Below are 25342 nucleotides of genomic sequence, written 5' to 3'. Positions count from 1 at the left end.
CTGATTATTATCAGGGACTATTTAGTTCAGCTGTTTTGTTCAGACATGGGTAGTTCTCTGCTCTCAGTCTTATTATTTTATTTTTTTTTATCCCTCTAGTACTTACATGTTTTATTTTTCACAGAGCCCTTTTGCTCTGTCACCTTGTGTTTCCATTCGGACTATAAAACCGTGAGTATCTGCACCTGCTCGTCACTAGTTAAATACCTTTTCCTACACTTTGACTCTGTCTCTGCATCTTGGGTCACGACCATGCACCTCTGTGGCAGTTGTCCCACAAATAAACCACTGTTATGATAATATACTGCATAATAATAATAATAATAATAATAATAATAATACAGCTCGCTGTTTTTCTGTTATTTACTTGTCTTTATCTAGTTAAGTCAGGGCTGTCCAGCTGTCCTTTGATATTTCTAATTTAAAAAAACATACACAGGCGAGTGAACATTATACTTAAACTACATTCTTCATCACAGAAATCACAGAAACCAGAACTGGGCTTAGGAGCCCAAGTGGTGGGGGGGGTGTAAGTTGCTGTTATTGGACTACAATGCTGATGGCGATGTCGTACAACTTCATGTCAAAAAATTGGAACTATCCCTTAAATGTGTACTTCCAATGATGCCTTGCACACTACCACTTCCACAATACTGTATTATCATTCATCGTAGCCATGCCAAAGTTCAGTCTTGGTTGGCTTCTGGCTGCCCTGTTCTTGAGATACAGCTTTTCTCCAAACAAGAAATCTTTCCACGTGTGATTCTCTTTTTATCTCTCTTTAACCGCTAATCCCTACTTTTTCCAAATAAAAAAAGTATCAAAAGCAAACATGCGGCGCTCAGTGAAAAATGTTTGGACACCCCCCATTTACTGTGCCGAAAATACAGTCAATGCAACAAAAATACATGAGGATTCAGAAATGCATGTGGGCAACCAACAAGAAGAACTGCTCCTTGCATATTATGGTTGGAAAAAGTGTGGCATGAAATTTACAAAATGGCAAAACCAAGAAAAGTTCAAGTGATATTGATTAGAAAATGATAGTACAGTTTAAATAATTTGTTTGTTCCATTAAAAAATCCTTTGTGCCTTTCATCAAAACAATAGAAAGATGATAGATGAAATATTTATTCAGATAGTAGATATCATTGGCCACTGGACATTTAAAAAAAAAAAAAAAAAGTACACATGATGAAAAAAAAAGACAATTGCAGCATAAGGTTTTCACCCAAGGCAATTTCATGCAAAAATAAAATGCAGCTTTTTTCTGTGTCCCATGAGCACAAATCAGCAAATATCTATATTTTAATGAAACAAGCAATTTGACCATTTATATTACACAGCGCATAAGCAGCATAATACTAAATTGTCAACTATTATGCCAAAATGATCTTTTAAAAAATCACAGCATTCCTGATATTCATTCTCTCACGAGTTTGCTGCAAGTTATCAAATTCACCCTGTTAGGGATGGCTAAAATTAAACAATAGAAGCACTGTAGGATTAAACAATAGAAGTACTTTGTACAGACGGGTTGCTTGACAACCTTATCCGCTTGCTGCAGCTTGCACCATGTAGAAGACACACACTCGTACCCTAGACTGATGAGCTGGAACCAGTTAGATGCAAACACAGCCACACCAATGATCCACGTAAGGGAGCGGTGCCACCCCTGCGAGGGTGGGACCGGAGAACAGGATAATAGAGCAGGAGCTTTGTAGTGTGGGGCTTCTTCCTTTTCCCATGGGATGAACTGAAGTCCAGCACTGAGCTTTGTGACATCTTCCAGACAGTTGCTTCACTAAAGATTGATAATACAGAAAAGAGTGTCCGACTGATCTCAGGATAAACAAACTTGTACGTTTCAACACTTCATTTATTAAAGCGCTACATAGTTGAATCATTTCATAATCAAAGTATGTAACCTTCATCGATAACATTTATGATAAAATGGAAGAAAGCAATTTGCTAATGTAGACCGAGTTGGCTCTTTAACTGTACTAACAATCCATTCCCAGTAGAGGGCAGCAGAATAAATAAGTTAAAAAATAAAAGGGAAAAGAATTTGCACCTTCAATTCAGAGCATTAAGCGTTGGTTAACACATGAATTGTTGACACATGAATTGTTGACAGCAGTCCTCAAAAAGAGGGGTGGCACACTGACCCTCCCCTCAGAGAGGATAATATGGCTAGAGCCATAAATGATTGCATATTTAGTGTCCTCTCTCACCCAGTGGTGGGCATTGCATTTGTACCTGGGGTTTCAGTGGGGACTTAAGCGACCCAGTCAACCTCTTTTTTTCTGGGGGGGGGGAGCCTTTTTCTAAGCCTGCCATTTCATGTACACAGATATTCAGTCAGTGTCTTATACTTCCAGTGGCTCAAATATTTATATGATTGTATAAACTCACTTATTTGTTTATATTATGCACACAGAACAATGAGCAACACTGTGTCTGTCTCAATTAAATTGTGCTGCACTGTTTATGTGATGTGTTCAAGCGCAGTGGTAACTTTCAACGTTTCAGGCATAGGTTTCAATCGGAGGATGGAAAAATGATGTTACCTTTTATGCCGGCTAGCTAGTCCTGTGAGGTGAATGTGAAAACTGATTACTATGTGACATGGGCCAGCACTACTGATTCTGAAGGCTCTGAACAGATTACACTGGCATGGCAACACATAGGAGCTGAAATCTGACTGGACAAAAAAAAATCTAACCTACACGTATTGGAAGAAGTGCAGCCGAGAGACATGCTCCAAAATTAAGACAGTAGACTGTTGGGATAAATTAACACAATTTCATGGAACAAATACTAGAATTTAGGTTGCAAATATAGGTCAGTGCTTCTGATAGTATTGAGGCCAGCAGAGAAGGCTTTGCTGGCCCTGACTGCACACTACTGCACTTGCCATAGGAAGTGAAAGTCAATTGCCTTTTGTCTTTATGTGTGAAGTTCTCTTAACAGGTTTGAAAATGTGTTTTTCTTTGCTTTTCTCGAACTGCTCCATTGCCAGTGTTATTTACCGATACCATTTTTGGGGAAAAAAAGAAACTTGAAAACAAGCAAGTATCCAGCCACGTTTGAATTTTTTTGGCATATGGTGTGTGGGTGATAGAAAACACTTAATTAACAACGCATTATGGTACCCTTACACAGCAGTTGTTTCATGAGATTGCATTTGGAAGCAACACTTGTCTTTGCGAGAAGACACAAAGTCTTACTATCTCACTGCTTTCATTGTAGGTGTAAACATTAATTGGCTGCCATATGTCACACACAAAACAAAGACTGCTAATTAATTTTATGCAGCTATGCAGACGGAAGAACACAGCTGCTTTTTTTTTTATTTTTGAAAGACACCAGTTACTTACTGTATGTACTCCCAATGCAAAAGATGGTGGACAGAAAATAAAGTAAGAATTATGTCCAAAATAGTGCCTATGGAGCATTATAATAGAGGTGTTTATGTGGGATAGACTGACCACCAAAGTACATATTTTAATTCAGCTAAAAGAGCAACATTTACAGTGTGGCTGTAGAAATGTCTTCTCCTGTCTGCTGTGACAGTTATAAAGCCGATGCAACAGTCCAGTGCAGCCAAGGTCAACTTGTCAGTGTTAAACAAATTCATGTCAAGTGTCATGTGTCCTTGCTCTGTTCGGTGCATTGACTCAGACCAGAGGGATGGAGACTGGGCAGCAATGCACACGAAGCTGCATTAGGAATTTATACTCGGCGCACACGTATCTTCTTCCTAAGACACATCTCTATGTCAAATGATTTAAATGACGTGGATAAGCAGGAGAAGGGGGGAAAAAGCCTTGGGTGATATTAAATGTGCCCATCAGGTTGCACCAGGAAAGATGTATGCGCCAATACACACATCAGTCTGCATCATGAATTGGATATGCAGAAGGTTATTGCACATCCCACTCTCATTGGCATATAATGCAGAGTAAAGGTTAGCTTGGAACCTGTTGGACCTTTTGGCTGCTATACTTCATCCTGAAAAGCATTACAGATGGTCTTCAGTTCATTGAGTTCTTTGTTATCACGCTTTGTAGCTACACTAAGCTCAATGCAAAACATTACACATAACTGTCATGCTGCTGGAGCGCCCTTGAGCATGTAAAAGGCTCCACATTTATAACTCAGCAGTGTAGTACAGTCGTCCCTCGCTATATTGCGGTTCGAACATCGCGCCGAGGCATTGTTGCGTACATTTCCAACGCAAACTGAAAAATAAGCGGTGTACGCTAACCGAGGTCCTACTTTACTACTTTCTAGGATTCTAGGATTCAGGTGCACCTCAGCATTTGTCACACTGCATGATATAATTTTGTTTCTTATCTCTATGCTTAGCTTTAGTGTTGCACTGTTAGCAGTAGTACTCCATGACTGCTCAGCTCATGACTGGCAAGCAACAATATTCGCAGCATCTCTAATCGTTTCTCAAGATGTTGCAACATTTTCACGGGACCTCGCGAAAGTTTCACAGGCTCTCGTTAAAACGTTCTCAAGATCTTGCAAAACTTTCTGGAGATCTCGCAATCGTTTCTCGGGATGTCGCAAAACTTTCTCGGGATCTCACAAAAGTTTCTTGGGATCTCGGGATTTTGCATTTTTTTCCTCGCTCTCTCATCTTTTTTTTTTTCCCACGATGTCCCTATGGCTCTGTAAAATATTCAGTAATCTTAAAGAGGGTAAAAATATTGCCGTCACATCCAAAACAAATTGCATATGAGTCCAGTGATTGCACATACTGAGTTTCTGCTGTGACAGAAACTATAGTTTAGATTTGTTAGATTTGTGTCTGGTGAGGAATCAGGTGGCATCTCTTGTTAGAGGCCAGCAGGCTGAACAGTCCATGGTGTGTGTTGGATCCCTGGTAATAATCAGTGCCTGGCCACACAGCGTTTGTCTGCAATAGCCTTAATAAGGGGAACAGAAGTCCCAATTATTTTCTCTGCAGTCCTCACCACTCTCTGGAGAGCTTTCCAGTTCATGGCTTTGTAGCTTGCAGACCATACTGGGATGCAGCTGGTCAGCATGCGCTCAATGGCTACTCCATAGAAAGTGGTGAGGAGGGTAGGTGGGAGGTTTGCTCTTCTCAGCCGACGCAGGAAGTGTAGTCACTGTTGTCCTTTCTTCACAAAAGATGTGGTGATCTGTGACCAGGTGAGATCATCCATGATCTGCACCCCTAGGAACTTTGTGGTACTGTCGCCACAGCAGTGGCGTTGATGTGGAGTGGTGTGCAATGGTGTCTGAAATCAACAATCCTTTACTATGTCTTGTTGACGTTGAGGACCAGGTTGTTGGGGCAGCACCACTCCACAAATTGTCTGTAATCCTGTAATCTGTAATCCTCATTGTTTCTCTGAGGCCCACCACTGGTGTCGCTCGTGTACTTTTAATATGTAGTTTGTGATCAATCTGGCTTGATGGTCATGGGTGATCAGGGTGCACCCTTGGGGGATACTTAGGGAGACTGTGCTGGAGGTGTTCCCCACTGGCACACAACGAGGTCTATTCATGAGAAAATTCAACAGCCTGTATCATAGGGGGGTGCTGACACCAAAGAGGGGTACTTTGCTCTGAAGCATTCGCACGTTCCGTAATTTCTGGGCTATTCAGCGCACCTGAAAATAAACCACACCCACTAAATTTAAAGCGAAAAAAGATTTGTACATTTTACGGCCGCACCTGTTTATAAGCCACAGGTGTCCACGTCGTAGCATGGGATATTTAGTATACAGAAAAATGTTACACACAGATTTTTAAAAAACTTTTAATTAAATAAATGTTTTTTCCGTACAGTGCGTGTAGTACATCAGGTTAAACATCTTCATTCTCCTCCTCCTGCACTACCACTACACAAACCACTAAAGCTGTCTTCTTCAGTGTCTGAACCGAACACCGAGAAACACCACCCCACAATTCCCTCACCACCCCGTCGGTCTCTCTCCCCTCTTTTTGTCACTACCATTTCCACCCTCACCCCGAGGCAAATCAGCCCCCAGGCCTGTGCTGTCCTTTCCACCACTCAACAGTCCAGCCACCTGAAACCTGGCAGCGACGGTAGACATTGACACATTGCATGCTGCCAAGCTCTAGCTGCAGACCCACGCAAAAGACACTAGATCGGACGCCTTCAACCTGAAAACCGCGTCACATGCACTTCTGCACGCGTTCTCCTTTAAGAGCGCAAAATGACTGCTCCGAAGCACACAAGATGTTGCGAGACCAACGCGACCACTGTATTGCACGCTTTTATTGACAGCTCCTCCACTTGGAAAGTTGTGTGCTGCAGTGAAATGCGTCCAAGAGGAAACAGCGGTTAGTCTGAACTAATGTTCTGCACCACAGAGCCGCCTTTTGTCAAAACTGTCCCCGAGCCGGAGAAAGACCAAGGGTGGCCACGGCCACTGCCCTTGAGGGTCCGCCAGACGTCATCTTACTCAAGCCAGTGGGCCTGGTCATCATAGCAGGGGATCGAATCCTTTGACTGTGTGTTGTTCAGTTCCTCAAACCATTTAAAAAAGATTTGTTCAATTTTTCAGTACAGTATCTTATCCATGCTCTTGACACTGTAAGCAAACCATATTCTAAGAACTGCAACACCTGAGTAACTTCTGTGGACTGAAGACCAGCGGCAAGGGCAGTGGGGAAAAATACGAAAACACTTCTTAGTACGAGCTCTTGTTTCCACTTGATGTCTGTCCCATTTGCACAACAGCAGGGTGAAATTAATTTACAATTGTTATTGCTTCTTAACAGCACTGGCTGATGTCCCGCAAGTGTGATTTACTTGGAGTTATGTGATGATTAGGTGATTTATATTTTAGAGCAGTTGTTTTTGATGGACCATATTGTCATGGTCGTGTTTATATCTGTGTTTAGTTACCCTTCTACTTCCTCTCACCCTACTCTGCTGTTTCGGGACAGCAACACAAATATACTGTAGACTATAGTCTCTTTATTGATCATCATCTTAGCTTCATAAAACATTTTTTTGGGATTAATTACACCAAATTAAAATAATTGGACATTCTTGCCACCAGTTTTGCACTCCACCCGGGCTCTCACAGCCTCTCATTGAACCTGACTAAAGACACTACATATTACTAAGATTCCTTTACATATTCATTCCAGGGCCAAAGCAGGGGCAGTCCCTGATAGTGGAGCTATGGTACAGTCAGCAAATTTGATACTAGCTAGAAACGCTGTAGGGGGATATTGAAATGAGGATTGCTACATTTTGTCTTCCCCAATGTCCATACTGAGGTGCATTTAGCTGCAGAGGGTTTGGTAACAAAGTTATGTTTAGCAGCCATGTAAATAATACAGGAAATGTGATCGGAATGAGTCAACTCCATGACAATGTAGTGGAAATTTTGAATGATAATCTACAGAAAGATTTGGATTGCTGTATTTGTTTGGCAAATATAATGACAAACTAATTGAAATGCAGTTTATTTCTCCATTTTGTTGTGAGAGCTGAACACTTTCCTCTTCAGCCTGATCAGCATTCATTCGGCTTTGATGCAAACTCAACCTGAGCGTTTATTGCATTTGAGACCTGACTGACACTGAAGAATTTATGCAATAATAAACACAACCGTATGCTGATCAGAGGTGGAGATCATAATATACTCCATTAGCTGAATTGGTGGGTTTCCCTTATCTATTAACCTCTTTTCTCTCCCTATCTATCCCCATGGTAATTGGAAAGAGCAGATGTCATAAGGTAATTGGCTCATCGCTCTCAGGCTGCTGGGCCTGTTTGCATGTAAATGTCCCGTTTCCGCTTGACTTCACTCAGTCACATATGTGGTACCAACACAGCTACGACCTTCAAAATGTGTGCCTTTTTTCATACAGTTGTAATTGACATAATCAGTTCCATTGTCAAACTGTTAACCTCTTTAATTCCTGTTCAAGCAGGTACCAAACAAGTACAAACATAATATTGTGTGTCTGTAGCTTTAATGCTAATAAGCGGTGTTTGCCCACACCTGTCTCATATAGTGTGGCTCCACTGGGGGAGGAAAAAAAAACAAAAAAAAGCATTATTTTGCATTTTATCCACTTTTTACACACTAACTCTGCACTTGTCCATTGTAATAGATGGCATATGCACTCATGATCAAAATTTTAAGACAAAGTATTTTTGCAGTGTTTCGATCTTTAAGGGGGTTCTAAGTGGATTTTCAAAATGCAAAAGAAGAAATGAGAGTAAGACAAAAAAATGAGTAAGCAATATATTGCAAACAAGAGCACCACAACATTGAAAGGTGGAAGAAAGTTTTATTCCCCGATGAGAACAAATGTAACCTTGACGGTCCTGATTGCTTCCAACGTTACTAGCATGACAAGGAGATCCCACCTGAGATGTTTTCCACATGGCACAGTGGAGGGGGCGCCACTATGATCTGGGTTTTTTTTTTTCCTTCAGTGGAGCAATGGCGCTACACGTTGTGCAGGGGCGTCCAATGGCTGCTGGCTATGCGGAGATGTTGCAGCGGACATCCCTCATGACTGAAGGCTATCGTAATGACTGGCTTTTTCAACAGCAAAACGCTTCAGTGCACAGTGCCTGCTGGGCAAAGGACTTCTTCCAGAGGAAAAACCTCACTCTTTCAGACCATCCTGTGTGTTTCCCTGCTCTAAATCCAGTTGAGAAAATTTAGGGATGGATGGCAATTGACATTTACAAACATGGACATCAGTTCCAGACGGTGGATGCCCTCCGTGATGCCATCTTCACCACCTGGAGCTAGCCTCCCACTAGCCTCCTGGAAACACTGGCATCAAGCATGCCCACACCAATTTTTGAGGTGATTAACAAGAATGGCACAGCTCCTCATTACAGAGTCCTTTTTTGGAAATTCTATTTTTATTTTATGAGGGTTTTGGGATTTTAAGAGCTATGGTCTTAAACCTTTGATCAGCTGATGAACAGCCTATTTCAGTTTAATGGTTTGCAATAAATTGCTTACTCAAAAAATGTTTCTCACTCCCATTTAATCTCGTTGCATTTTGAAGCTCTACTTAGAACCTCCTTAAGATCTAACAGTGCAAAATGTAAATTCTTGCAATTTTTCAACTGGTTTTAAAGAGATATTACGGATTTTTTGACATGCAGTTGTATGACATCCCCATCAGCAGTATAGTGCACCAACAGTGACTTACCCCCCCACTTTATCCCAAGAGTCGAGTCGTATTTCAGTGATGAGGAATGTAGTTCCGGTTAGTTGGTGGGGCCACTTTAGTAAAGAGTTTGGCTTCTCAAAACAATATGCGTTCAAAAGAGTCATGCATCACAAAAACGCCTCCTCGAAAAATCAGACCTCACAATCGCTAGGCGTTACTTTCTTCCCTGTCGTATCACTGCGCGTCCATTGCTGTGTATGTGTTTCACAACGGATGAAGACAAGTGTGCAGAAGTAGGGGGTGCATGGATTCAGGTCAAATGTCTGAAGGGGTACGTGACTGTGAAAAGTGTGGGAACCACTGCTCTAGAGGCACAAATAACTATTTTACATCACTAAAAAATATATTGTATAATGGGAATCTTAACCACTACTAATGGTAGGAAACAATAATATGTTTACTTACCCATGTCTTTGTTGACAACTGCAGTGATGAGCCTCCACAGGCGAAGGAACTGGAAAAACAAGCCACACTGAACGCATCGGTTGAACCAACAATGGAGGACAGTGAGTATATCCTGTATTTACTTGTTGGAAACAGTAACAGGACTGTTTTTTTTTGTAATGGAGATATTGTGTGAGGTGCTTGGGCACCCAGGCTGTGTGTGTGTGACATATTTTTCTGTTGAATTCCATATTGTACGCTCTTTAGGGAGTTTGACATTGGAGGTTCTAAAGTACAATGAGTCCAAACTGCAAGTGTGGATGGTTAAGGAGGTTTTTCATGTCTAAAGGCAATCAAGCTCATCACCGCACTGTGTAAATTAATGCTAATGACCGTTAATGTCAATGTTAACAGTTCACCGTCACCTCAGTTTGTATATATTTACTTTCATTTGTACTTGGCACATTTCTATACAAAACATAATTCCACCCTCTGACACTGAAGACTCTTAATGACTTTTTTGCAGAGACTTCAAAGCCAATTTGAGTGCTCTCATGCAGGATTGATCGGTTCAGCTTGACAAGCTTTTATTAAGAGGTTCTTAACAGTTTGGCATCCTAATCACTTGCGACAATCTTGAAATTATGATATATTACATGCTACCAGTGGGTGTGGAATACATTTGACTACAGTGTGGTACACTAACTCCTGTTTCCAGAAAAACATAACAGCAGAGGCAATGTGCTATTTACAGTGAAACAGTGACGTGCAGTCAAGGGATCAGGAAAAAAACAAAACAAACCACGATAGCATCAAATATTATTTGTCCATTGAAATGTGTTTATAAATGTACTTTCTGTATGATTCCGATTGTTTCTAACATTTTCTTCCGTAAAAATGTTTTCAAATGTAGGGCAGAAAGCTAAGATGAGGCTGCAGCGAGTCTTTCATCTCTGCTTAGTGCACAACCAAGCCTATCCTGCGCCCTCAATGCACTGAATTGGATGGCGATTTCTGTTTGTCAGCACATTGCCAATTATTATACACTATGGGTGTCCTGATGTAACCTTTTCACTTCTAATATGATACAAATATTGCAGCCGTGAGTATTGGCCGATATCAATATTGAATAGATACAATATCAGCATGAATCATAGATACTTCTATTACTTATTACTGGTGTGGAATGTTAGAAAAGGCATCTGATATAAAGAATAGCAAGTAATGTCTAAAGCCCGACATTACTCACCACCAATAGGGGCTGGCTCTTTCTGTTAAAGCCAGTGGGTTTTTGCTGTCCCGTGGGAGTTTGTCATGGTTTGCAAATGTTTCTGACAGTGTTGGTCATTTGAGGGAGCCAAAGGTTTGTTGCGCATTGAGGTTGGTCGTATTCAACTTCCCCGGTTTTGTGCCATCACGGGAAGCTTGTGCATGGAAAGTTTTGCACTCAGCTGCAACGTCTTTTTTTGGACTTTAACAAAATCAACATGCTTTGTTAGCATGTTAGAACACACTGCTGTTGTGATCACATGGGCTCTAATCCCGCCACTGCTGAGTAGAAGTGCTGCAGCAGAGTCTGGAATGGACTGCTTGTATCGGAGTGCTCACATCTGAGATTTTAGATGCAGGCCGATCTGTTATTAGTTGTTTCTTGTTTTTGCTGATATTGGACCACTATCCAATAAAATACAAAAAATGTCATGAAGACGCGTTGCAGTACTCCACCTTCCCTTAAATGGTTGGGGTTGTTGCTTGTTGCTTGTTGCTGCCGTCCTTCTATAGAGAGGAAAAGCCAATGTCAGTGTTTTTTTTACTTATTGAAATACAGTACATAAAGAGACGCACCAGCTTGAGCTTAAGTCACCAATACATGTATTTTTATGTGCTGCTGAATGAAGGAATGAATTAAGCTGTCTGCCAAGATGGAGTATTGAATAGTCAACCTCAAACTTCTCCAAACTGGACTTTAAGATGAAAAAAGGATCTGAACTTTTCCTGGAGAAGGGTAGGGTGCATGTACTATAATATCCTGCGCTGGAAGACGTGAGTGTGCATGAGATAATTGCAGCGGTGTTGCCTATAGATGGAAAACAAAGAACATTTCAGCTAGATCTTTTCCCAGAGCTCATTCAATCAAGGAACAATTTTGGTGGTGCAGTAAAGCCTGATTAATCACCATGTTCTGAAAAATGATATAACTGGAAAACTGTGATATCCATGCAGGCGATCGTTGCTTCAAAATGACCACATTGACTTTGTAGGACGCAGGCACCCAAGCACCGTGTTAACACGTGTTTATTTGCTGGGATTATAAAGATTGTATTAATGAATGCACCTTCAAATCCCTCTTTTATGACTTGCATTGTAATTGACCCATTGCCCATTGGCAAGTCGACCTAACGCTGTTTGTCCTTCAGCATGCTTTTTGGTTTGATGTAAATCATTGGGTGTACAGTTGTACCACCTTTTAAGCACATTACACCCACAGTATGATTCATGCAATATCATAATTACCTTTCAGTGCTCCTTCCATCAGGCTTGTTTCTACATGAGCTGAGAGCAACTCACATCGAGCACACTCCCGCTACTTCCCAGCGCCTCACTTGCCCCGTTGATGACCTCGACTCGTGGTCGCTGACTTGTACTCAGTGGGGTACAAATCAGTACGTCCTTCACACTCAAGATTTAAAGTAATTACCTTTTTAAGAATGCAAACAATGTTTATAAAACAAACAGAAATCACACATGAAAACACCAGACGCCATTTGGTGAAGATGAGTAAGACATAAAGCTATCAGTTGCTGGTCATGAAATTGGCCAGGCCAAACCAGAATATATTTATGAAGCAGAAGCATCAGATTGACCCACCGGTGACCTCGACCCATAGAGTGGGGTTCAGGGACAAGTTAGTCATATTGTAATTTTCAAAAAATTGTCACCATGACGTCGAGGCAGAAGTTCAGTTTCATCCAAAAAGAACTCTGGAACTGGAATCGAAACGAGGACTCAGATTCCAAACTGGAATCGTTCAGATACTCAATGATAGTAAAAGTAATTCATGATTTTGGATTTGTAATGTGTCGTCTGGCTGAAAATGACAACAGAAAGTGGAAAAACACTGTAAGAAGCGGAAATATTGTACGTTATTATCAGCGAAGTTTGAGGAATTCCAGGTCCCCAACCATCAGGCAGGGGTTGGGTAGCGGTCCGTGGGCCTCTGCTGCATTAAAGTGCTCACGACACCAAAACACTTTCTATTCTTTTTATTTTCACTGTGAAAAATAACTGTGAAAGTAGGGGTGTAAAGATTTCTTCTAACTTTGATTCATATCACGAGTCGTGATTGCCAATACGATTCAAGGACGATATTGGTTCATTTAGAATGATGCGATCCGAAACGATTCAGTAACTTTTTAGCCAAAAATTCAAGCAGTGTGACTGTGAAATAAATACCTGGATACTAGACAGTGCAGGTGAAGTTTCCCTTTGTTTTTTTTTTTTTTTTTTTTTTTAAATAAGGGAATCAGGTCTAACATGAATAGTGCTGACATACTTAAGAATAAATGATCAATGAGTACAAAAAATTACCTAGAAACAAATGCAACACAAAATCAGGATGAACAGAAGGTGGTATAGCTTGCCATAATGAATTATTTACTTTAAATGGTGCAATCCGAACCTGCACTTTGCACCCAATGAGGGACATTATGCAAATTCCTCAACAAATGAATGTGGTATGGTATTTTCAATGAGGTGTTGAAACTTTCTCACGTGTACGGGACCATGGACGCAGGCTTTTTTTGGGTTAATAATCCTTGTGATCAGAGCAGCCATTTGAAAGAACGGTGCAGCAACTAGCAAGAATACACTGAACTGACAGAATGTGTTAGGGATGTTACACAATTTTGAAACCTGTAAAATCAAGTCTGTGATGAATTCTTTGATAAAACATGACTTGAACTTTGGTTTGATACATCATTCACTTCTTTACCCCAAGTATTAAAGAAGTTAAAGCAAATGTCATAGTGCCTTTAATTCCCATTGCTTTAACATAGTCAAGACAAAAGCTGTGATGGATCCACGGACCTTGGCAAGTACAACCGTAGTACAAAATATATCATAGCTTCAGCTGTGACATTTGTTTTAAAAGTCAACACAGTAGCCATTTACTGTACATATTTTTTTTTTTGATAATCAAAAAGTCCAGGGAAGAAAATCAAGTGTCATAAATGCTGCAGCAGCAAGCTGTATTTGTCACACTACTAACTGCATGAACACAGTAATTCTGGGGCAAAATTAACATTTTTCGATCAGATTTGAATGAATTTTCATCTGCAGATAGATATTAAAGTGTATTGATATCCTACATTCTTCTTATCTTGATTAATTTATTGAAATTAATCATTTTATTTCATTAATAAATTACTTAAATGCCTTGTATTCCTTATGCAATGATTAAATGATTAAATAAACTACTCAAAAAAAAATTGACCAGACACACTAGGTGAATTTGCAAAGTATCGGTATCGGTGCGGTATCGCCAATACCAGCCTGAATTTTACTCTGTATCAGATTGGAAATGAAATCAGTGGTATCGCACATAACTAGTATCTACTCTCACGATTTTCAAAAATATATCGGTGAATAAATTATGCTGTTTCATGGTTGAATATGGCCTAGTATTACAAAATGTGCATGTTTTTAAAATATGCATGCCAAATTAAGCATTTTCAAGGTTAAAAAATTAACTAAAATACAAATTCAATGTTGCGGTGACATGTAGTATTCTACACTGATCACTAGGTGTCAGTAATGTTTGGTGGAACACACAAGCACCAGACTTGACTACCGGAACAGGCTTTTATTACAGGGTTGAATTATCTCACAACAGGCACAATAATCCTTAACATGTGCTACTGTTGTGGCACATGTAACCCACGGCATGCTAAACCTTAACTCCGAACGCCCAAGTCTCTTCCTGTCCTCCCCCCGCTCTGCTCCTCTAGCGCTGTAACAAATTCACAAAGTCATATTTATATCTTAAATGACTTATTTTTGGTTATTGTGTCTACTATATTGGCTAATACGAGTGCAAGGGTGTTATTTCATGTCTAGAGGGCTCTAATTGTGTCAAAAATGTATTTAGAAGGTTGTAAACAGGTTTTCTATGCTCTAACGACGATTATATTCCATTTATAAATAAGGAATCCTACTAAATTCAGTTATCATGATCGGGTCTGGAACCAATTAACCAATAAATGAGGGATTATTGTAGACTTGTGTATTGTAGACCATGGCTGCACCCCTACTAACGACAAAATAATTTTTTTTTGACATATCTTGTAACTTAAAAAAAAAAACGAACTTTTAAAATATCAATAATTCTGCTATATGTCTGTTTTAGTGTTGATTTTGTGGGTTAAACTTTGAGGTAGTTGTGAGCTCACTCTTCGCCTCCTAAAGAGACTTTTTGCAATTATGCATATTTATGCTCAAAATTTTCACCTAAATTATGTTGAGCTGACATTGTGAAATAATAACATCCACCATCAATATCTCCTTTTAATGAGATGAAAAGGAATGCCAGGAAAGTTTTTGTCATTAATAAACTTTATGCTGCAATCCTTCACTTTGGAGTAATTAATGAGTAAATGTGCCTAGCATAATAACATCTCTGAAATGGATGATGCAAATAAAATTGCCTAAAAATGTGGAAAAAATCAATGTGATGCTTCAGCTAAAGTATCATTAAGACAGGATAGGATGAATACTCGCCGGCTGCCTTATGAGACGTTTTGACAGCATTAATTGATGATTAAAATATTAACTCATTGGTTGTAGATGTTCAACAGCACACCAAAAGTTATTCTGTGTATTAATTACTTCTAAACCAATTTTTTTCCCCCCTCCTTATATCCAAATTAAATAGGACAGTCAACGAAACCTCAGCAAATATAGGTGTTTAATGGAACCCAGTAGCATATCTGTGACTTTTAATTACATAAATATAAAATTACAATCATTGGTAGAAATGTGCAACCTGCAAACAAAATTGTTTTGCATACATAACTGGATGTGATGCCAAGAGTCAAGAAGACATCTTTTAGCATACAGTTAACCAGAGGACGTTTTCAGTGGCTCTGTACCTTCAGTCTAAATACAAAAGCACTGGAAAATGAAACTCCAAAGCTAATGCTGAGATCACAGTTACACATCAGAGGCAACCAAGCAAGCAAGTGATACATCATTCTGTTACTGGTCTGCAGTTTCCCTGCCTGCTGCTTTCAAAGTGACTGTTCGTATGGTTTACTCCTGAAACAAGCACCTCCACTCTCTGCAGAGTGCACCGTATCATCACGATATGGCATTTTTTTTTATTACATTTAATGAAAATGTCAGCCATTTTCAAGATGAAAATGGCAGATCCTGCTCATTATCAACCAATTTGGAGCTTTTATAGGTCAAAGTGCTGTTTCCTCATGAGCAGATTCATTACTTGGAGATTACAGAAACAATATGTCTTGACGGGAAGAAACCCCAGCAGGATTGAGTTGAACAATTTATGCTGAAAAGAACACAAAGGTCCGCTGTTCATGTTTTATCATGTGCAGTGGAGGCTTTTGCATCATTTAAAGTGAATTGTGGGTGAGAAGATGAAAGGAAAGAGTTACACGACAGCAAGAACTCGCGCTACAGTGGAACCTCCAAAGTCCAACACCCCACAAGAAAACGATTTGGAGTGCAAAAAAACATGCCTCAAAAGTCAAACCAAACTTGGAATTGGACTTCAGCTCAGTGAGCATCTAACGGATGAACTAGACTCGTGTGTTTTGCTTTTTCTTTGACTTTTTGGCAATTGCAAAGAGGGAAAAGTGTGACAATAACCAGAAATTGGACATAATACGTAGGAAAGGATCTCGCTGCTCAGGACAACACAATCAATACAATTAATTAAATATCAGTTATGAATAAATGTTACCAAGCAAATGCTAAACTTTTGTAACGCTCATTAATTCCAGCCCATTAATTTTGTTTTGTTCAGTTTCCTTATTCAGTAATCCCTCGCTACTTTGCGCTTCAAATTCAATCATATTTTCAAAAATGCATAAATTAATAATGCTGTTTTGTGGTTGAATATGGCCTATTTACATTTTTTTTGCTTTCGAGCACGATGAGACACACAAGCACCAGACTTGAGTAACAGGTTTTTATTGCAGGTTTGAATTACCTCACATCAAGCATAAACATCCCGAACACGAGCTACTGTTGCGGCGGTAACCCACGCCAAACTAAAACTCCATTCTGAACCCCCCAACGTCACTTCCTGTCCTCCCCCAACACTGGAACACATTTACAGCAACATACACAAGCATGTCTTAAATGACTTATTTTCTGTTATGTCTACTTTATTGGGTAATGCGAGTGTTAAGGTGACTATAGGGGTGTTATTTCATGTCTAGAGGGCTATAATAATGTTAAAAACCATATTTAGAAGTTTGTAAAAAGGTTTTAACCTCGTTCTAACAATGAAAATCTTTGTTGGAATTCACTTACCGCACTAAACGAGAGATTACTGTATCTCATTTAGAATGTTACTTCAAACGTCACCGACAGGGTTTCATCCTTTTCACTTTTCTCTGGGAGAAAATTGTTTTAAAATCAGAACAACTTGGAAGTCAACCAGCCTCAGAGTCCAGATTGTTTGACATTAAAGGTTCCACTGTACTCCCTTAGACCACCTGTCACCTGTCAGAGGATGGCAGGACATTTAAATTATTGCAGTCAGTGGAGATCAATTGTGCATAATGCAGAAGAACTGTACAATAAAACACAACATTTTCTGACAGCATATGCCCTGCACACAACCACTCTGACTGAGAGTGGTGCATGCCAGCCAGTAGACTAAAGCCCAGGTTCCAAACCCACTGACCAGCGCGGCTCTTGAGGCATCAGTGAGTGAGGTTTACATAACGTTCTAGTGCACAGCTAAGCTAGATGAAATCTGTTACATAAGCATTGATGTCTCACTGGTTATATTGTGTGACTAAAAAGCTCTGTGTGTCACCGAATCCACTGACCTGTAGGAGACTTATGTTGTGGAAAGCATTGCATTGTTTCACAGTCCTTTAACTCTCCCTTGCAGCCATTTTTTACACTCATGCTTCTTCTCGAAGGTTAATCATAGACTGGAGCCAAAAGCTCTGCAGAGAGCTTGTAGTCCCGAAACCTCTGCTGGCCCTGTAACCCTAAGCCTCAACGGGGGGGAACGAAGGTTTACTTATAGAACATAACACTGATTAGTTCAGCGCTATGATGGAAAGCACAGTTGCTACAATACACATGCCTCCCAGGCATGATATTTTTGTGTGTGCACGCACGGTCACGTCTATCAGTGTCGACTCAAACATGACCCCAGCATGACTCCATATTACATACGATTATCAAATATACAGTGGTGTGACATTTTTTTTGCCCCTTTCCTGAGTTATTTTTTTTGCATGTTTGTCACACTTAAATGTTTCAGATCATCCCACAAATGTAAATATTAGTCAATGACAACACAACTGAACACAAAATGCAGCGAGAGCCATTATCCACAAATTGCAAAAACATGGAACAGTGGCGAACCTTCCCGGGAGTGGCCGATCAACCAAAATGACCCCTAGAGCACAGCGACGACTCATCCAAGGGGTCACAAAAGACCCCACATCCAAAGAACTTCAGGCCTCACTTGCCTCAGTTAAGTCAGTGATCATGACTCCACCATAGGAAAGACACTCGACAAAAACGACATGCATGGCAGAGTTCCAAGACAAAAAACACTGCTGATCAAAAACGACATTAAGGCTTGTCTCAATTTTGCCGGAAAACATCTTGATGATCCCCAAGACCTTTGGGGAAAATACTGTGGTCTGACGAGACAAAAGTTGAACTTTTTGGAAGGTGTACGGTATATCCCATTACATCTGGCGTAAAAGTAACGCCGCATTTCGGAAAAAGAACATCATGCCAACAGTAAAATATGGTGGTGGTAGTGTGATGGTCTGAACTGTTTTGCTGCTTCAGGACCTGGAAGACTTGCTGTGATAAATGGAACCATGAATTCTGCTGTCTACCAAAAAATCCTGAAGAATTTCCAGCCATCTGCTCATGACCTCCAGTTGAAACCAACTTGGGTTCTGCAGCAGGACAATGATCCAAAACACACCAGCAAGTCCACCTCTGAATGGCTGAAGAAAAACAAAATGAAGACTTTGGAGTGGCCTAGTCAAAGTCCTGACCTGAATCCTATTGAGATGCTGTGGCATGACCTTAAATATGCGGTTCATGCTTAAAACCTCCTCCAATGTGGCTGAATTACAACAATTCTGCAAAGATGAGTGAGCCAAAATTCCCCCACAGTGCTGTAAGAGACTCATCGCAAGTTATCGCAAACGCTTGATTGCAGTTGTTGCTGCTAAGGGTGGCCCAACCACTTATTAGGTTTAGGGATCAATCACTTTTTCACACAGGGCCATGTAGGTTTGGATTTTTTTTCCCTTAATAATAAAAAGTTTAATTTAAAAACTGCATTTTGTGTTCATTTGTGTTTTCATTGACTAACATTAAAATTTTTTCGGTGGTCTGAAACATTTAGGTGTGACAAACAAAAGCAAAAAAAAAAAAATCTGCAACTTTTTCACACCACTGTATATCTGCAGCTCTAGTTGGGCCAATGTGCATGTTTGCTTTCTTTGGGGTCAGATGATAACATCAATATCTTTTAGACGGCATATGCAGTCTACAAAAAACTGATGGACTGATTGGGTAACTAAAGCCTAAAGCTCACAAATCAAGCAGTGTTGTTTGTGTTTGCAGTGTAAATAACAAAGGGTTTAGGACTGCAGGCTGCAAGTTTAATGGTGTATGTAGTGTATTTATGACTTTATCTGTTTGCTGACTGAGGAAGCAAACGACATGTAGCAGTAAGACTCTTATTCTATTAGTTAAATGCAGTGTATAAAAATATAAAGAGTATTAATTCTTTTATACATCTTGTATGGCTTTACCATAATGGAATGCAGGAAAACCAGCCTGAAGTTTTAACTACCTGAGTCTTCTTTTCAATTCCAATCCAATTCACACCTTGTTGTAAAAGCGCTTTAGACATTTCAATGTTATTTTTATATACATATGTGGTAACTTTTTCTTCCCTTATTTGTTTGTCCTTCTTCCCATCTACAGTTAATATAGCAACCTGGATTTTGTATGATGGGTAGGTATTCTTCCAAGGATGTTCTCAACACAATCCACATCCAGCCAAAAGCAAAAATGAGAAAAATGTAAAAAAATACAAATAAAAATTCTTTGTTTTAATAATAAGCGAAACTGTTAACATTTACTGTATTGACCTGAATGTAACACACCTGTTTTTTAAAACCCATTTTTGGGGAAAAAAACAAAATACAGAGTAAATCATTATTATGTTTATTATGTTTTTAGTGAAAAAATACCATCTTGTATTCGGGTCAATATGGTATATACATTGGAGCTCCGTATTAACTCCAGAAGAGTGTTTTGCTTTTTATTTCGCTTTTTTGTGTGTTGCCAGGGCATTGGGTACCAGAGATGACAAATAGGAAAAATATGGTGACTCACAGAACCATAAATTAAACTTACTGCAATGGTACACACAGGGAAAACACCTCTCTGACCTCAGCATGGCATTAATAATAACAGTAAATACAGCGGAGCCTTGGTAAGCGTCATTAATCCGTTCCAGAAGCTCCAACTCGAACCGAAACATACTCTCACCAAATAAAATTTTCCCATAAGAAATCATGTAAATCCAATCAATACGTTCCGGACACCCAAAAATGTTAACACAAAACACATTTTCATAGGTTTACAATTATAATACATCCAGAAAAAAATTTGAAATACCTATAAATACATATAAATTAACATTTAAGGTTACTTTTACCTTAATTGAAGATATAATTGTCGACAAAGACACGATGTGGCAGCAAGAAGAGTTATTTCTTAAATTCAGTCGTGTTTCCCACCTCAAGTATCTGTCTTGTCTAATATCAAAATTAAGCCAAATAAAGTTCCAAGTGCCGGCATTTCATAAAGAAGGTGAGAAACACTTGAATTTGTTAAATAACTCATATCAAAACATGAAGGTGGTGTCCGTCTTGATCTTGCTGTCACATCGTGTCTTTGGCAACAATCACGTCTTGAATGACGATAAAAGTAAACTTAGATGTTCATTAGTCATTTGTATGTATTTCAAATGGTTTTCTACAACTACAATTTTAAAACTATAAATGCGTGTTTTGTGTTAACATTTTTGAGATTTGTGGCGTAACTGTGGTAGTGAGCAAAGAATTACAGAATCAAACACTGATGACATCATAGATGGCTGACTTCCGGTTCCTGTTTCCATGTACTAGCAACCTGCTAACAAGGACGTTTTGTGATTTAAAAAAAAAAAAACCCAAAACAAAACAAAAAAACCCATTAAGAACACAGTTGCACTCACGCAGTGTATTAATAACATGACAAGACGGGAACCATATTGTTTACTATCCAGAAAATGCACATAAATGGAGGCAAAAACGTTAACTGAAAAACATGAGGATGAAATTATTTTTGTGTTTTTCCTATTGAAGCGGTTAACTTCTTTTTACACTTGTATGACAGTTGCGAATGCTGAAATGTTAATGAATACATCGCCTGTGCAGTTGAAGTAGATTGAGCCTTGTATATCAATTCACTTTCCAATTTTTTATGTGCAAAAGTGATTCTGAAGTTAAGCTTCCTGGAAATGATTTGTTCGACTCCTCAGAAAACATGAATTTTAACCAAATTGGCTACCTGCATGCAGGACGCAAAACAAATGTTAATTCTAATCAGCCCCAACTGATTCGGATGCATGCTGGATATCTCATCAGATAATGTTGTGACTTGTTGTGCTTCTGTGCTATCTAGATCTACTAGAGGCTCTTGTGTTCACAGTTTTAGGCTGACAAAGACAAAGAAGCAAGATAGTAGTGGTGCTGTGTGCGTAAATGAATGCAGTGTTGCATGTGGCCTGGGACATTAAAGAACCAGAATGTGTAAGGAAAAACAGAGCCTGTGGCTGCTGATTTGCAGTGGTCATGAATCTAGATCTGACAGGAATCTTTTACTACTACTACTACGAACGCCACCGCCGCTGCCGCCACTCTCCGCCCCACTCCTTTCTTCCCCGTAAGCTCCTCTGTGTCTGTTTGCGAACGTCAAACATCATCGCACAGCTTTAAATCACAGACGCCTTGGAAGAGACACTCGCCGGCAATAAGGACATTGATCGTGAAGCCTGACAAGGTGGCACAATATGCTCTGCAAACAACCACTGAGCCATTAATCCTGGCCAGCACATTTACACGGAAATCAGCAGGAAAATCAACCTCTGCAGACTTTCGGGGTCATCTTTGTTTTAGCAAGAGAGGCAAAAACATTAATCTGCAACGATACCTCCCTTGACGAAAACCACAAATACCCGGAACAAGATAAATCAATGCGAGGGAGAGAATTCTTCAGGGTTTTGTTTCCCACATGAGCATCTATAAGACTGACCCAGCTTCTTTCAGCCTGCATCATTTAGCATAATGCGCCTACGGGATAAACCCACTTACCTCCCACTTACACCGCCATCATCCAAAAACATAAACTTACTTCTCGTTTATTTCCGTTTACAAATACATTTTCTGGGTTCATAGAGCGATGAATACATTGCAAGGCTTTATCATTTGTTTTCCATTGCACAGTCAGCTGTGAGCAGAGGGAGGAAACATTGGAAGGTGCCTCTTTTACCCTTCAAGTCAAAGTCTTTGGCCGTGGAAGCGTGTTCAGAGCTGATAAGAGGGCCGGTGACTCTCTCGAGAAATGGATTTTCATTCTTTAACCCTGCCCTTTTCTCCATGGCGAGCAAGCGAGGATTGCAAAATGTCTCTTTGTTGCCTGTTGGTAAGACGCACTGTAAATCCCTTCCAGCGCAGCCGAGACAAAATCTGCTACATCATGCTGAAAAACGCCACTCTTGTGCCAAGAAAACATGGCACCTAAAAACCAACAGAATGTCTAGACATGGTGCAAAATAATGCATGAAATGTATAATGCATAGATTGGTATGTGCTGTGTCATTCAGTGATTATACTCTGTCTTAAATATAAATATTACCACTGATTATGGACATTCATATAAATTTATATATACAACAAATAGAGATTGCTTTGTATGCTTCCCTTGGGTCCACTACGGCATGCCTCTGTTTAAGCAAGCTAATTTCATTTTGGGTGTTTGGTGGTTGTCACTCATCCAGAGCCATTTACCCTGCTGCTTGATGACTGCGTCTTCATGCCATCACCATCTAATAGTCGAGCATCACTGTCATCACAGTGGAAATTGGAGCCACATGAATGCAAACACTCCTGTGTAATGCGGATAACATGTCGACTTCACAGCAGGTTTTCTGATGCCAGAATGTCTTACTAACCGTCTACCTGGAGTTACTGGTCTCTGCCAGTCTGTTGTTCATGATGCCAAGGGCACCGACCCCCCCAGAGAAACCGTTATGCCGTGAGCTGCCACAAACCGTCCTGGGATACCCATTAGCAGATTCGGAAAGCTGCTTCTGCATGATAGCCAGTGACACCTTGTTGGAAGCTGCCAGGTCTTTCATAGAAATCATCTCCCCTGATAACCTGCGTCCCTCAGTGTCACTGTCACACGGTCCATCCGGATCGGGTGGTTGGCGACCCCGAGAACCCGGCCGGATGGCATTACGTCTGCCCAGGAAGGTGCTGGCTTTATTGCAGCGCTGGCAAAACAAGCAGCTCATCTTCTCCAGCATCCAGTTGAGCACCTGCTTGATAACGATAGAGATGACGTTGAAGAGCGAGTAGATGCAGCACACTCCTGTTAACATGAAGAGGAAGTTAGCCACCCGGTAGAGGCCTTGATATTCGTAAGCCGCACTCTGGCTGCTTACATAGTCCCCAAAGCCGATGGTACTGAAGGTGACAAAGCAGAAGTACAGCGAATCTAAGTAGGCCCAGCCCTCCACGGGGGTGTACATGGCCGAAGCACAGCAGGAGATGGTGATGGCTGATAGGCCTAGAATCAGCATCACGTGGTACACAGAGGGCTTCCACCCCGGCAGACAGAAAGCAGAGAAGTCCCGGTGAATCCCCGGTGGTAGGAGGCCGCTGTTCCTGATCCGCCTCTCCCTCACAGCCTTCATGACGACGGCCAGCAGTGTGATGATGCGCTCCAGGAAGAGATTAAAGAAGAGGATGGTTGCTGCACAACCCAGTAGCCCATAGAAGATCAAGAAGACCTTGCCTGCCACGGTCACAGGTGTTGTCATTCCAAAACCTGCAGAGATGGAGGAAACATGAAATATTAGTAGGCTAATTCTGTCTGTGGTTGAACACCATGGGACATGATAAGTGAAAACTTGCTTAAATTTGGTTTCTGAGCATATTTTGTTGTAGAGAAAACCATGCAAACCAAAGTCAACTGGAATAGGAGCCAGCTCACTTAAGACCCTAAATAAGATTAGCCGTAGAAAACTAATGAACTTGGCAACTGGTTGGCGGTAACATGACGTCGCATACCATCGCTGGATAACACGGCAAAGCATCTGGCTTTCTCCCTGATTCCATAAAAAATGGCATCAGAAGTGGGATCCTTAAGGCCATACATACAGTACTTACTGTGTCCAGTTATATCCAGTTGGAAGGACTTCAGGCTCAGGTGACGCCCTGGAAATTTGTGAGGCACTAAGGAATCTGCCACCTATGTGGGGCATAGTATTGGCGTCGCTATAGATGTGACCAGCATTCGCCTGAATTTTTGGTGTCTTGGTCTGTATACAGTTTTATTACCCAATTTTGTCTTTAGACTATCTTGGCATTTCGTTTTGGTTTCATGTTTGGTTTCAGAGTAGCCCTAGTTTAGAGTTATATTTTTGTTGAAGACTTTTCCTCTTTGTCTTGTTAGTTTAAACCGATCTCATCAGCTCTCCTATAGTGTCTACCAATCGACTCCTTCCTTTCCCTTGTGTCTTACCCAGCTGTCTCTTGTTCTGTAATTGGTTTGTGTGCATTTAATTTCCAGATTTTTGTCAGCATATACTGTAGTTTCTTGTGCGCCCACATATTTGCCTTGTCACTTTGTTCTCCAATGCCTTTTCTTCCAGTATAAAGATACAGTATTTAGTTTTTTCTGCCTGAACTTCAAGTAGGGGTGGAACTAGCAGAGCTGCATTCAATACCACAAATTTAATACGCCGTATGAGTATCGTCTGAGTAGTATCTGAACATCGGTAAAACGTATGTGTTTAACACGGGCACCAACGAAAAGGCTGCGACGCCAAAGAAACAAACCTTCTGAAGAAAGACAAATATCCAAAACTGCAAAGTTGATCAGTGAAAAGGTAGTCAAATTTATTGCTCCGGACATCCAGCCCATCTCTGTTGTGGAGAACGTGGGGTTTTGCCGTCTTTTACAACGTATGGATACACTCGATGTTCTGGCATAACGACACATTGCTGATTTACAACACTAACAAATTCTAAATGTCATGAAATAAAAAAATGTGTTATTGTGTTTTTACTTTAGTTAGTTACTGAAAACATTTTCATTTCCATAATCTATAATAATATTGTCAAAGTATCGGCTCGGGACACGAAATCGGATCGGA

At 40.3% G+C, this 25342-nt stretch overlaps 1 protein-coding gene and 1 long non-coding RNA gene across 2 annotated transcripts in view; one reads left to right on the top strand and one right to left on the bottom strand.

Annotated features, from left to right (window-relative positions):
* The first annotated feature begins 1 nt into the window (after position 1).
* LOC129194261 (uncharacterized) overlaps positions 2-25342 on the top strand; it is a 64307-nt gene continuing 38966 nt past the window's right edge. Inside the window, exons 1-2 of the long non-coding RNA XR_008573731.1 lie at positions 2-171; positions 9655-9731. This is a non-coding gene — a long non-coding RNA (uncharacterized LOC129194261). The remainder of the gene's footprint in view (positions 172-9654; positions 9732-25342) is intronic.
* kcnk12 (potassium channel, subfamily K, member 12) overlaps positions 15574-25342 on the bottom strand; it is a 40975-nt gene continuing 31206 nt past the window's right edge. Inside the window, exon 2 of the mRNA XM_054799379.1 lies at positions 15574-24012. Coding sequence (XP_054655354.1) covers positions 23135-24012 — 878 coding nt within the window. The 3' untranslated portion in view covers positions 15574-23134. The remainder of the gene's footprint in view (positions 24013-25342) is intronic.

This window comes from Dunckerocampus dactyliophorus, chromosome 14 (assembly GCF_027744805.1).
Source record: "Dunckerocampus dactyliophorus isolate RoL2022-P2 chromosome 14, RoL_Ddac_1.1, whole genome shotgun sequence".
Lineage (NCBI taxonomy): Eukaryota > Metazoa > Chordata > Actinopteri > Syngnathiformes > Syngnathidae > Dunckerocampus > Dunckerocampus dactyliophorus.
The sequence above is the reverse complement of the archived record's forward strand: the minus strand, read 5'-3'. Positions and strand labels throughout refer to the sequence as shown.